Source organism: Coregonus lavaretus (assembly GCF_964263955.1).
Source record: "Coregonus lavaretus genome assembly, chromosome: 15".
Taxonomy (NCBI): domain Eukaryota; kingdom Metazoa; phylum Chordata; class Actinopteri; order Salmoniformes; family Salmonidae; genus Coregonus; species Coregonus lavaretus.
Window position 1 is genome coordinate 22,129,522 of NC_140002.1, and position 14,339 is coordinate 22,143,860.

The window sequence follows — 14,339 nt, forward strand, 5'->3', positions numbered from 1 at the left end:
TAACATAATTTAGGGAACTAAAATATTGTTACCGTTACCGAGCTGGTGTGCTAAAGTCGAAATGGCATTATAGAAAAATAGATCAAAAGCACATTTGACACTTACCTGTTAGCTTAGCTACCACAAGAGGACCCCCACTTACATACGGTGGTATTTAGCGCCAAGAAGACGGGTTAATCCAGGGTTTCCCAAACTCGGTGCACGTTTTGGTTTTTGCTCTATTACTACACAGATGATTGAAATAATGAACTAATCATCAAACTTTGATAATTTGAATCAGCTGTGTAGTAGTGTTAGGGCAAAAACCAAAAGGTGCATCCCTTGGGTTCCCGACTACAGAGTTTGGGAAACACTGGGTTAATCCAAACAACCCGATTTGTGGAAAGTATTTTACAGGTATGTCAAGGATTGCCATTTTCATGATTGCTTTGCAGCATTAAAGTTGTCAATTAATGTTTTTTGAAATGTAGGCATCAATTACAATAATTTGTAAAAAATGTTGGTAAAATGTTTCCACCTTTTTAATGGGGTGATGGTTGTTTAATCGGGTGCACGGTGCATATTCTTAAATCTCCTTCTATGGTATATTGTCGATCGCACAATTTAATCTGCATTCCGCAACCTACTGTGCGGGATGGAAACAGGATTCCCAAAAATGGAACAAAATACCAAAAAATTAACTTTTCTGTTAAAAAAGACAAAACAGATCTTATATCTCTTTGCCTGGGTTGTGGGTTTACATTCATTGACTACACGGGGTCGGTGTCATGTCCTGTCATGTGGTGTGGTGTGGGTGGCGCTAGTGAACACATTTTGGAGGGATGATTGAAAATGGCTCCAGCTATTTACTTGGAAGTTGGTTTTCTCATCGCTAGCTAACAGCTATCGAGCTAACTCCAGTAGAAGTAAAACTTGGCTTGCTGACGAGGTAAGAGGGGAAAAAACAGAGTTAAATTAAAAACTATTTTCGGAGCTACGCATTTACTCGTAGGGGTTAGAAACGAGTTTAGTGTATTAAACAAAGTAATGCCAAGTGGCTTGCTAGTGACTGTGTCAATCTCATTTCAGGTCGCTGAAACCTAAGAGAAAGATGCAGAGGGCTGTGTCGAGCTATGCCTTTGCGCCGTCTGTCAAAGTGAAACTGCTCAATGCTGGGTTTCTTTCTGCTGCAGACCTGTGTGACTTGCGACCTCTCCAACTCAGCAAAGGTAGGCAACCAGTTGATGTTGTCATTACAGTAGTAGGTTATAATACAGTTACAGGACATATTGTTTTTAGTGTTATTGTAAATATGTGGTACCTGCTAACTTTATTTTACAATGCCTCTCACGGTCCATTATATTGCTACCCTTCAAGCTTGTCTATCTTGTCCTCTTCAGCAAACTCTCCATCCCTGTTGTTGTAGAGGCTGGCATCTCCCAGGAGGAGGCAGTAGAGGTGCTGCAGGCTGTGAGGTGTGAGCCTGGCCAGGAGAGAGCAGCAGCAGGCAGGCTAACTGCCCTGGAGCTTCTGGAGAGAGAGCAGGAGCTGGGCACCATAGTCACTTTCTGCTCAGCACTGGACACGGCTTTGGGAGGGGGTATGCCAGTGGGAAAGACCACTGAGGTCTGCGGGGCGCCTGGGGTGGGGAAGACCCAGCTCTGGTAAGCACTGGTACCTCTGTGTGGAAGAGTTACTCACCTGTTTGATATAATGTAGGAATAGCACAATAACAACTTTCTGTGTCCCTCAGTATCCAGTTGGCAGTAGATGTGCAGATCCCTGTGTGTTTTGGGGGGTTGGGAGGCAAATCTCTGTACATAGACACAGAGGGCAGCTTCCTGGTCCAGAGGGCTGTGGACCTAGCCCAGGCAGCTGTGGAGCACTGTGGGCTTCTAGCAGAGGATTCAGGTAACTAAGTAGGACAGAACAAAAGCAATGAGACTGAACGTTTATCACCCATCATATAGGATTACTTATAACTGATTTGTGAAACCTCTATTTAGTGCTTATAAAGACTTCAAAATATTGAATGCATTTGTTACATCGGTATCGCTACGTTGTCATACACATGTAATACATGTATAGTAGGCTATGAAAAAAATGGTTTACTGATGAGATGGAATTTTATAAATGCTCACAAATTGTGATCAACAGTACTGGTGCATGCAGTCAATCACTGGTTGGCCGTTTCTTCACACCTTTTAATCGCTACGCTATGTGTGAGCCATGACAAAATGAACAACACTAGAGAAAAAAGGGTTCTATCTTAGATTCAAGCCTATTGGAGACATTTTGTAGTTGACTGTCTCTGCTGTGTTCTATCTTTTTTCTTTCTCCAGAACAGCAGGAAGCCTTGAAGGGGTTCACTGTGGAAACAATCCTCTCCAACCTATTTCTTGTCCGTTGCCATGACTACGTGGAGCTGTTGGCGGAGACATACCTCCTGGCTGACTTCCTGGCTCAGCACACTGAGGTACCAATCCCGTCACTGATCCCAAAACAGCCAACCAATCAAATCCAAAGGGGATATTTCTACAACCTCCATTTTGGGTTGGGCTCTGTTCCATTTCAAGAAATGAGTCAAAGGAATTCCTTAACTGAAATGCTCATAGAAAATGACGGATAGATTTGTGGATTGGCTGGAGCAAAATACAATAGCTAACAAAAAATGAGGAACCTCAAAGACAGCAGCAATAAAACACTTAGCAGAAACCATGTTCCAATGTAAATCTGCAACTCATTTGCTTGTGGCTTTTGGATGGTAACTTGGGCGCCTTTGTTAATCTAATCCAGGTCCGGCTGGTGGTGATTGACAGCATTGCCTTCCCGTTTCGCCATGACTTTGATGACCTCTCCCAGAGGACCCGCCTCCTGAACGGCCTCGCCCAGCAGCTCATCCAGATAGCCACCAATCACAACGTTGCGGTATGACCTGTGACCCTTGTCCACTTAGCCTAGTGTCAAAGACCCCACATGTTGCCTCACCAATAAGGTTGCAAAGTTCCGGGAACTTTTCAATAAAGTCCCTGGTTTTTCTCCAACCGGGATTTCGGGAAAACCAGGAAATGTATTGAAAGATCCCGGAATTTTGCATCCCTACTCACCAACGTACATTCATTTCTTATCAATCCTCTGTTGTCTTAACCCTTCTTCTTTTTATCTGATAATAATTATTTTCATGACCTAATAAAAACACATAGAAAAGAGAAACAACAACCATAAAGAGTCCAGCGATAACCACATCCTCCCTTCCTTTTATAGAGCCTATCTACCTGCTCCCTCTTGCAAACTACTATAATGTATAGTAAAGAGCGGTAACTCTGAGCCATCCTTCCAAGCCCAACAGAAACCAGGCTCGCCAGACTTGTGTTGTCTCTGTCCTTACTCTATTTACAACCGTCCATGTCTGGTCCCAATCCAACCATGCATCTAGACTAAGCGCACTCATTCCAAGAGATAAAATGGCTCCTATAGGTGCAATGTTGATTTAAGCGGCCAGGTAGATTGGGGTCTAAATGGGACGTCCGCTCTGTACCAGGACAGTTTTTAATCAGCAAAATAGTTATCTTAAGGTACCTGGCGCAAATTCACTTTGTTCTAGTAATTTGTTGCTTAGTTGCACTCAGGGACCACTTGGAGGACACACAGAACAACCTGTTCCAATTTGATCCCCACAGGGGCTTGTTTAATGTTCCTTATCAAAATTGGCAACTTGATATTAATTACTTCTTTAAACAAGGGATAAATGGGTGGATAAGATGGTGTTGATTCCAAAATAGTATTGTTCACAAACCGCATTCAACATAACATTCTTCCCGGGGGAAAGCTTTGTTTTGAAAAAGTTTGGTTACTAGCTAGCTACCTTTTTGAATTTGGATCCTGCGACGCGGTTGGCATCAGTTGCTGGGACCGCTACGATCTGTCCAGTGATCCTGCTGACCAAGGCCGGGTCTGAGGAGCTGCTTGGCGTAGCAGCTAGCCTAGCTGCTAGCTAGCTGCCTATCAAGCTAGCAGGGTTTTCTTGAGGGCTGGGACTGCGGATTGTCCCGGACTTGTGGCTGTCTAGATCCCTGCTGTTTGTTGTTTCCAACTTTCCCTGTGACCTGCCCTGTCTGGAACTGCGAGGAATAACTGCGTAACCTACTTTGCTACCATGACTTAATTTTCAACATGTCCCTGACTGAGTCTGTAATACCAACATGTTTCAAGCAGACCACCATAGTCCCCGTGCCCAAGGACTCTAAGATAACCTGCCTAAATGACTACCGACCCGTAGCACTGACGTCTGTAGCCATGAAGTGCTTTGAAAGGCTGGTCATGGCTCACATCAACAGCATTATCCCAGAAACCCTAGACCCACTCCAATTTGCATACCGCCCCAACAGATCCACAGATGATGCAATCTCTATTGCACTCCACACTGCCCTTTCCCACCTGGACAAGAGGAACACCTACGTGAGAATGCTATTTTTTATTTTTTTATTTCACCTTTATTTAACCAGGTAAGCCAGTTGAGAACAGGTTCTCATTTACAACTGCGACCTGGCCAAGATAAAGCAAAGTAGTGCAATAAAAACAACACAGAGTTACATATAGGGTAAAAAAAACATAAAGTCAGAAATACAACAGAAAATATATATACAGTGTGTGCAAATGTAGCAAGTTATGGAGGTAAGGCAATAAATAGGCTATAGTGCAGAATAATTACAATAGTATTAACACTGGAATGCTAGATGTGCAAGAGATGATGTGCAAATAGAGATACTGGGGTGCAAAAGAGCAAAATAAATAACAATATAGGGATGAGGTAGTTGGGTGGGCTAATTTCAGATGGGCTGTGTACAGGTGCAGTGATCGGTAAGGTGCTCTGACAACTGATGCTTAAAGTTATTGAGGGAGATAAGAGTCTCCAGCTTCAGAGATTTTTGCAATTCGTTCCAGTCATTGGCAGCAGAGAACTGGAAGGAATGGCGGCCAAAGGAGGTGTTGGCTTTGGGAATGACCAGTGAGATATACCTGCTGGAGCGCAGACTACGGGTGGGTGCTGCTATGGTGACCAATGAGCTAAGATAAGGCGGGGATTTGCCTAGCAGTGATTTATAGATGGCCTGGAGCCAGTGGGTTTGACGACGAACATGTAGTGAGGACCAGCCAACAAGAGCGTACAGGTCACAGTGGTGGGTAGTGTATGGGGCTTTGGAGACAAAACGGATGGCACTGTGATAGACTACATCCAATTTGCTGAGTAGAGTGTTGGAGGCTATTTTGTAAATGACATCGCCGAAGTCAAGGATCGGTAGGATAGTCAGTTTTACGAGGGCATGTTTGGCAGCATGAGTGAAGGAGGCTTTGTTGCGAAATAGGAAGCCGATTCTAGATTTAACTTTGGATTGGAGATTCTTTATGTGAGTCTGGAAGTTGAGTTTACAGTCTAACCAGACACCTAGATATTTGTAGTTGTCCACATACTCTAGGTCAGACCCGTCAAGAGTGGTGATTCTAGTCGGGTGGGCGGGTGCTAGCAGCGTTCGATTGAAAAGCATGCATTTAGTTTTACTAGTGTTTAAGAGCAGTTGAAGGCTACTGAAGGATTGTTGTATGGCATTGAAGCTCGTTTGGAGGTTTGTTAACACAGTGTCCAATGAAGGGCCAGATGTATACAAAATGGTGTCGTCTGCGTAGAGGTGGATCTGAGAGTCACCAGCAGCAAGAGCGACATCATTGATATACACGGAGAAAAGTGTCGGCCCAAGAATTGAACCCTGTGGCACCCCCATAGAGACTGCCATAGGTCCAGACAACAGGCCCTTCGATTTGACACACTGAACTCTATCTGAGAAGTAGTTGGTGAACCAGGCGAGGCAGTCATTTGAGAAACCAAGGCTATTTAGTCTGCCAATAAGAATGCGGTGGTTGACAGAGTCGAAAGCCTTGGCCAGGTCGATGAAGACGGCTGCACAGTACTGTCTATTATCAATCGTGGTTATAATATCGTTTAGGACCTTGAGCGTGGCTGAAGTGCACCCGTGACCAGCTCGGAAACCGGATTGCATAGCGGAGAAGGTACGGTGGTATTCGAAATGGTCGATGATCTGTTTGTTAACTTGGCTTTCGAATACTTTCGAAAGGCAGGGCAGGATGGATATAGGTCTGTAGCAGTTTGGATCTAGAGTGTCACCCCCTTTGAAGAGGGGGATGACCGCGGCAGCTTTCCAATCTCTGGGGATCTCAGACGTTATGAAAGAGAGGTTGAACAGACTAGTAATAGGGGTTGCGACAATTTCGGCGGCTAGTTTTAGAAAGAAAGGGTCCAGATTGTCTAGCCCAGCTGATTTGTAGGGGTCCAGATTTTGCAGCGCTTTCAAAACATCAGCTGTCTGAATTTGTGTGAAGGAGAAGCGGGGGGGGCATGGGCAAGTTGCAGCAGAGGGTGCAGAGTTGGTGGCCGGGTTAGTGGTAGCCAGATGGAAAGCATGGCCAGCTGTAGCAAAATGCTTGTTGAAATTCTCGATTATTGTAGATTTATCGGTGGTGATAGTGTTTCCTTGCCTCAGTGCAGTGGGCAGCTGGGAGGAAGTGCTCTTATTCTCCATGGACTTTACAGTGTCCCAAAACTTTTTGGAGTTAGTGCTACAGGATGCAAATTTCTGTTTGAAAAAGTTAGCCTTTGCTTTCCTGACTGCTTGTGTATATTGGTTCCTAACTTCCCTGAAAAGTTGCATATCGCGGGGGCTATTTGATGCTAATGCTGTACGCCACAGGATGTTTTTGTGCTGGTCAAGGGCAGTCAAGTCTGAGGAGAACCAGGGGCTATATCGGTTCTTAGTTCTGTATTTTTTTGAATGGGGCATGTTTATTTAAGATTGAGAGGAAATTACTTTTAAGGAACAACCAGGCATCCTCTACTGACGGAATGAGATCTATATCCATCCAGGATACCTGGGCCAGGTCAATTAGGAAGGCCTCCTCGCTAAAGTGTTTTAGGGAGCGTTTGACAGTGATGAGGGGTGGTCGTTTGACCGCGGACCCGTTACGGACGCAGGCAATAAGGCAGTGATTGCTGAGATCCTGGTTGAAGACAGCTGAGGTGTATTTAGAGGGTATGTTAGTCAGGATGATATCTATGAGGGTACCCATGTTTAAGGATTTAGGGTTGTACCTGGTAGGTTCGTTGATAATTTGCGTGAGGTTGAGGGCATCTAGCTTGGATTGTAGGATGGCTGGGGTATTAAGCATATCCCAATTTAGGTCACCAAGCAGTACAAACTCAGAGGATAAATGGGGGGCGATCAATTCACATATGGTGTCCAGGGCACAGCTGGGGGCTGAGGGGGGTCTGTAGCAAGCGGCAACAGTGAGAGACTTATTTCTCAATTTCTCAACTTATTTCTCAATATTCATTGACTACAGCTCAGCATTCAACACCATAGTGCCCTCTAAGCTCATCACTAAGCTAAGGATCCTGGGACTAAACACCTCCCTCTGCAACTGGATCCTGGACTTCCTGACGGGCCGCCCCCAGGTGGTAAGGGTAGGTAACAACACATCTGCCACACTGATCCTCAACACGGGGGACCCTCAGGGGTGCGTGCTCAGTCCCCTCCTGTACTCTCTGGTCACCCATGACTGCATGGCCAGGCACGACTCCAACACCATCATTAAGTTTGCCGACGACACAACAGTGGTAGGCCTGATCACCGACAACGATGAGACAGCCTATAGGGAGGAGGTCAGAGACCTGGCCGTGTGGTGCCAGGACAACAACCTCTCCCTCAACGTGACCAAGACAAAGGAGATGATTGTGGACTACAGGAAAAAAAAGAGGACTGAGCACGCCCCCATTCTTCTCATCGACGGGGCTGTAGTGGAACCGGTTGAGAGCTTCAAGTTCCTTGGTGTCCACATCACCAACGAACTATCATGGTCCAAACACACCAAGACAGTCGTGAAGAGGGCACGACAAAGCCTATTCCCCCTCAGGAGACTGAAAAGATTTGGCATGGGTCCTCAGATCCTCAAAAAATTCTACAGCTGCACCATCGAGAGCATCCTGACTGGTTGCTTCACCGCCTGGTATGGCAACTGCTTGGCCTCCGACCGCAAGGCACTACAGAGGGTAGTGCGTACGGCCCAGTACATCACTGGGGCCAAGCTTCCTGCCATCCAGGACCTCTATACCAGGTGGTGTCAGAGGAAGGCCCTCAAAATTGTAAAAGACTCCAGCCACCCTAGTCATAGACTGTTCTCTCTGCTACCGCATGGCAAGCGGTACCGGAGTGCCAAGTCTAGGTCCAAAAGACTTCTCAACAGCTTCTACCCCCAAGCCATAAGACTCCTGAACAGCTAATCATGGCTACCCGGACTATTTGCACTGCCCCCCCACCCCATCCTTTTTACGCTGCTGCTACTCTGTTAATTATTTATGCATAGTCACTTTAACTCTACCCACATGTACATATTACCTCAACTAGCCGGTGCCCCCGCACATTGACTCTGCAAAGGTACCCCCCTGTGTATATATAGCCTCCCTACTGTTATTTTATTTTACTTCTGCTCTTTTTTTTCTCAACACTTTTTTTGTTGTTTTATTTTTACTTTTTTGTTAAAAATAAATGCACTGTTGGTTAAGGGCTGTAAGTAAGCATTTCACTGTGATGTCTGCACCTGTTGTATTCGGCGCATGTGACCAATAAAATTTGATTTGATTTGACAAAGACCAAAGCCGGCGGGAGTACCACTGAGGACAGTGGTGCTATCACAGGTGAAGGATCTTTTAAACAAACAAAAATAGTTCTACAAGCAGTTGTTACAACAACAAGTGTTGTGTCCAAATACTGGTGGAGTCGACTAATAAAATAATGGATGACCTGACCAGAGGTCCAGGACCTGAAGAACAGTTTTGCATTTCTCCCAGGGTCAGCTCGTTGAGTTTAAACAGACAAAGGCAAGATGACAGCAATCTGTAAGTAATTGTGAGAGGACATCAGTTCTGTATGTGTATCGACGATAACAATGATGGAGAAATCTGATTATCTCGAGGGACAACCAAGGCTGAACAACATGGTTGTGGATAAAATTGTAGAATCTCCACATGAGACCTGGATGGAGTCTTGAGGACAAAGTGAGGGAAATTATATTGGGGAAACTGAAGATGGACCACAGGAAGATTGAGGTGGAGCGCGCCCACAGGACTGGAAAACCCACCACCGGCCCAGGTGACAGGCCGATAGTGGTCAAGTTCCTGAGGTTCAAGGACGAGGTAGCTGTTCTGGAAAGAGCCAAGAAATTGAGAGGAATGTACAGTACATCTTCCTCAATGAGGACTATCCTGAAGCTGTGTGCGCCAGAAGAGGAAAGAATTTATCCCAGCCATGAAAGCTGCCAGTACGCGTGGGGACATTGACTGACTAGTTTTCATAAAGCTGTCCACTCGAGGAAGCTTCTCACTGTAACCAGTGCCTGTAATTTGGTTCAGGTTATTAATAACCTACTAGGGTGTTTACAAACACTACAGGAACAAGATCATCCACATGTATTAATCACATTTCTACATACTGTATAACTTTGTTCTAAAGCTGTATCCGTACCCATTGAATGCAGTGATTACAATATAGTGGCTATATCCAGGAAAGACAAAGCTCCAAAAGCTGGGCCTAAAATAGTGTAGAGATATTGCTGTGACTCTTATGTGGATGATGTTAAAAATATTTGTTGGTCTGATGTGATTTAATAAGGAGCATCCAGACGCTGCACTTGATGAATTTATGAAATTACTTCTTCCAATTATTGATAAACATGCACCTGTTAAGAAACTGACTGTTAGAACTATTAAGGCTCCATTTGATTGATGAGGAATTGGAAAAACTGCATGGTTGAAAGAGATGGGACAAAAGGAGTGGCTAATAAGTCTGGCTGCACATCTGACTGGCTGACCTACTGCAAATTGAGCATTGTATTTGGTACAAGTAATTCCAAGTTCTAGACCTCAGCTGAATCTGGTAATGAATGGTGTGGCTGTTGAACAAGTAGAGGAGACTAAATTACTTGGTGTTACCATAGATTGTAAACTGTCATGGTCAGAAGATGGATGAGAGGTCTGTCTGGGGAGAAAGCACTCTGCTTTTTTGATACCAAACCACAGTCCTGCAGGCTCTAGTTATCTTGATTATTGTCCAGTCATTTGGTCAAGTGCTGCAAAGAAATACCTTGTTAAGCTGCAGCTGGCCCAGAACAGAGCCACACGTCTTTTTCTTCATTGTAGTCAGAGGGCTAATAGGAAATGCATGCCAGTCTCTCTTTGTTAAGAGTTGAAGAAAGACTGACTGCTTCACTTCTTGTTTTTATAAGAAACATTTAATGTGTTTGTAATTCCAAATTTGTTTTCATATTCCGCTTACACACACACACACACTTACCCCACCAGACATGCCACCAGGGTTCTTTTCACAATCCCCAGGTCCAGAACAAATTCAAGTAAACTTACAGTATTATACAGAGCCATGAGTGCATGGAACTCCCATCGTTTTATATAGCGCAAGTGAACAGCAAACCTGGTTTCAAAAAACAAATAAAGCAACACCTCACGGCACAACGCCTCTCCCCAATGTGACCTACTTGTTGTGTGTATGTACAGTACGTGTAATGTTTTTAAATGTATGTCAATTGTAAAGTCTGTAGTCTTTTTCGTTGTGTCGGACCCCAGTAAGACTAGCTGTCGCCATTGTCGTCGGCTAATGGGGATCCAAAAAATAAATAAACAATATTGTGGAGGCAATAAATTCAAGCAATTTGTGAAAAGCGATAGGTACACTCCAACTTGGAATAATATAACTCTTGAAACTTCCATTTCCTTCGTGTTTAGGTCATTCTTACCAATCAGATGACTACAAAGGTTTGGAGTGGCCAATCGAAGCTTGTTCCTGCCTTAGGTGAGAAGGACTGTTGTGATGCACTGACTGTAGATGCTACAAATGATAATACCTACCTCCCCTTAAACTGTACATGAAAGTTAACAGGAACGGTTAGGGCCAAGTTTTACAGTACATTTTGCAATTCAGCCAGTCATATACCTCTCCCAATTTTTAAACCAACTAATTTACCATACTGTACCATTAGCTTTAGCCTGTCTGCCAATGGCTCATAAATATTGATTAGTTTGTGTGGCTGTGCTAAGTAACTGTCCTTAAATGTGAGCGCATTGATGATGCATGGGGTTAGGTTACTGTGATTGTAGACGTGGTTAACATGGCTCTGTGTGGGTGTCTGTGATCTTGTAAATCTGCAGGTGAGAGTTGGGGTCACGCTGCTACACAGAGACTCATCCTACACTGGGAGGGCACACACAGGTACTTTACTAACACCCCTTTACATGGATGGTCTCTGGAAGGAAGCCTACATGCTACCACAATGATGTGACCTTACCAGGGTTTCTGTTAGGAAAATTTGGCACCGGACAACATGACCGGCAAGATTTACATTTACCTAACATTTGAGAAATTACTGGACATCCATATGCATTGGGTGCGTAACGCATTAGGGCGTCCACCCACGGTGCTCAAAATCACATGTATATTATTGTAATTCATCTTAACAGAATATAAATTAGCCTGTAAAGTTGTAATAAAGTAGAACGATGTTCTTATACCTGCATGACGGGTTTTATTGAAAAGCAAAACATTGCCCGTTGCGTCTTCATCCCTGCTATAAATCATAACTGAATATCATGAATTTTTTTTAAACATTTAGCCTAGAATAACTAGTCACCTACACAGTAATAACACAACTTCAAAATATAATATTTGTGTAAATACAATCCCCCGACCTCAACCCAATTGAGATGGTTTGGGATGAGTCGGACGGCAGAGTGAAGGAAAAGCGCCCAACAAGTGCTCAGCATATGTGGGAACTCCTTCAAGACTGTTGGAAAAGCATTCCAGGTGAAGCTGGTTGATAGAATACCAAGAGTGTGCAAAGCTGTCATCAAGGCAAAGGGTAGCTATTTGAAGAATCTCAAAATATATTTTAATTTGTTTAACACTTCTTTTTGGTTACTACATGATTCCATGTGTTATTTCATAGTTTTGATGTCTTTATTACTATTCTACTATGTAAAAATAAAACCTGGAATGAGTGTGTACAAACTTTTGACTGGTACTGTGTGTGTGTGTGTGTATATATAGATGGTGCCTTCGCAAAGTATTCAGACCCCTTGACCTTTCTACATTTTGTTATGTTACAGCCTTATTTTAAAATGGATTAAAAAAATAATCCTCATCATTCTACACACAATACCCCATAATGACAAAGCGAAAACAGGTTTTTAGATTTTTTTTCAAATGTATTAAAAATAAAGAAACATACCTTATTTACATAAATATTCAGACCCTTCGCTATGAGACTCGATTGAGCTCAGGTGCATCCTGTTTCCATTGATCATCCATGAGATGTCTCTACAACTTGATTGGAGTCCACCTGTGGTAAATTCAATTGATTGGACATGATTTGGAAAGGCACACACTTGTCACAGTTGCCAGTGCATGTCAGAGCAAAAACCAGGCCATGTGGTCGAAGGAATTGTCCGTAGAGCTCCGAGATAGGATTGTGTCGAGGCACCGTTCTGGGGAAGGGTACCAAATAATGTCTGCAGCATTGAAGGTCCCCAAGAACACAGTTGCTCATCGTTCTTAAATGGAAGAAGTTTGGAACAACCAAGACTCTTCCTGGAGCTGGCTGCCATGCCAAACTGAGCAATCGGGGGAGAAGGGCCTTGGTCAGGGAGCTGACCAAGAACCCGATGGTCACTCTGACAGAGCTCTAGAGTTCCTCTGTGGAGATGGAAGAACCTTCCAGAAGGACAACTATCTCTGCAGCGCTCCACCAATCAGGCCTTTATGGTTGAGTGGCCAGACGGAAGCCACTCCTCAGTAAAAGGCACATGACAGCCCGCTTGGAGTTTGCCAAAAGGCACCTAAAGGACTCTGACCATGAGAAACACGATTCTCTGGTCTGATGAAACCAAGATTGAACTCTTTGGCCTGAATGCCAAGCGTCACATCTGGAGGAAACCTGGCACCATCCCTACGGTGAAGCGTGGTGGCAGAATCATCATGCTGTGGGGATGTTTTTCAGCGGCAGGGACTGGGAGACTAGTCAGGATCGAGGCAAAGATGAACGAAGCAAAGTACAAAGAGATCCTTGATGAAAACATGCTCCAGGGCCTCAGACTGGGGCGACGGTTCACCTTCCAACAGGACAACGACCCTAAGCACACAGCCAAGACAACGCAGGAGTGGCTTCGGGACAAGTCTCTGAGTGGCCCAGCCAGAGCCTGGATTTGAACCCGATCTAACATCTCTGAAGAGACCTGAAAATAGCTGTGCAGCAACGCTCCCCATCCAACCTGACAGAGCTTGAGAGGATCTGCAGAGAAGAATGGGAGAAACTCCCCAAATACAGGTGTGCCAAGCTTGTAGCGTCATACGCAAGAAGACTCGAGGCTGTAATCGCTGCCAAAGGTGCTTCAACAAAGTACTGATTTTAAAGGGTCTGAATACCTTTTTTTTTTAAACTGTTTTTGCTTAGTCATTATGGGATATTGTAGAGGGGGGGATTTAAAAATATATATTTTAGAATAAGGTTGTAAAGTGGAAAAAGTAAAGGGGTCTGAATACTTTCCAAATGCTGTGTTTTGTGTATTTAATTAATTACGTGGCTTATTGATAACTGTTTCCTACTATAGGCAGTTGGCTGCCTAGTGATTGCAACACTAACTCTGATGTGAATAGTTGGCAGCTGTTTTCATTTCCAAGTGCTACTGAATAAGCTCAACTGAATTGCACCAATTGCGCATGATACACATCATTACTCTATTCTAGTCTATCAATCCATTCCAAGTCTTTATACTATACATGACACGGGCAGCATATGTTGATCTTTCCTATGACGGCAGCAGAACTGCTAGGACCTCACGAATACAATTTGCCTCTAATTTACTTGCGTTTGTGGCAGACCTTGGCCTGCTCAAAGTGAGCCGCTGCTTTTGGGAAATCAAAACTGTCCAACTCCTTGGCGCAGCTTGCGATGCGCAGTAGCCTCGTTACTTTGTCCTCAAGAGGCCCTCTTTACTCTGTTTTGGAGAAAAAATCCTCTCTATGGAAGCTGGGATAATCAACACAGTTTTTGCCAATGTTGCCCAGTCGGGGTATACTTAGCATCTTTTGCTTAAGTAAAATTATTTAAAATTAATTTTCAAGCAGCTTGAGGATTTATTAGCCTATTAAGTGTATATATGCCCTTGAAGTTGGAGCACATCGACTGGTACACTATATATACACTGCTCAAAAAAATAAAGGGAACAC

The 14,339-nt window shown here is 44.1% G+C and overlaps 1 protein-coding gene across 1 annotated transcript in view; it reads left to right on the top strand.

The window, feature by feature from the left end:
- The first annotated feature begins 792 nt into the window (after nucleotides 1-792).
- Nucleotides 793-14,339, top strand: part of rad51c (RAD51 paralog C) — a 31,869-nt gene continuing 18,322 nt past the window's right edge. Inside the window, exons 1-8 of the mRNA XM_084177953.1 lie at nucleotides 793-928; nucleotides 1,069-1,208; nucleotides 1,406-1,643; nucleotides 1,733-1,890; nucleotides 2,322-2,455; nucleotides 2,776-2,907; nucleotides 10,844-10,910; nucleotides 11,267-11,327. Coding sequence (XP_084034079.1) covers nucleotides 1,091-1,208; nucleotides 1,406-1,643; nucleotides 1,733-1,890; nucleotides 2,322-2,455; nucleotides 2,776-2,907; nucleotides 10,844-10,910; nucleotides 11,267-11,327 — 908 coding nt within the window. The 5' untranslated portion in view covers nucleotides 793-928; nucleotides 1,069-1,090. The remainder of the gene's footprint in view (nucleotides 929-1,068; nucleotides 1,209-1,405; nucleotides 1,644-1,732; nucleotides 1,891-2,321; nucleotides 2,456-2,775; nucleotides 2,908-10,843; nucleotides 10,911-11,266; nucleotides 11,328-14,339) is intronic.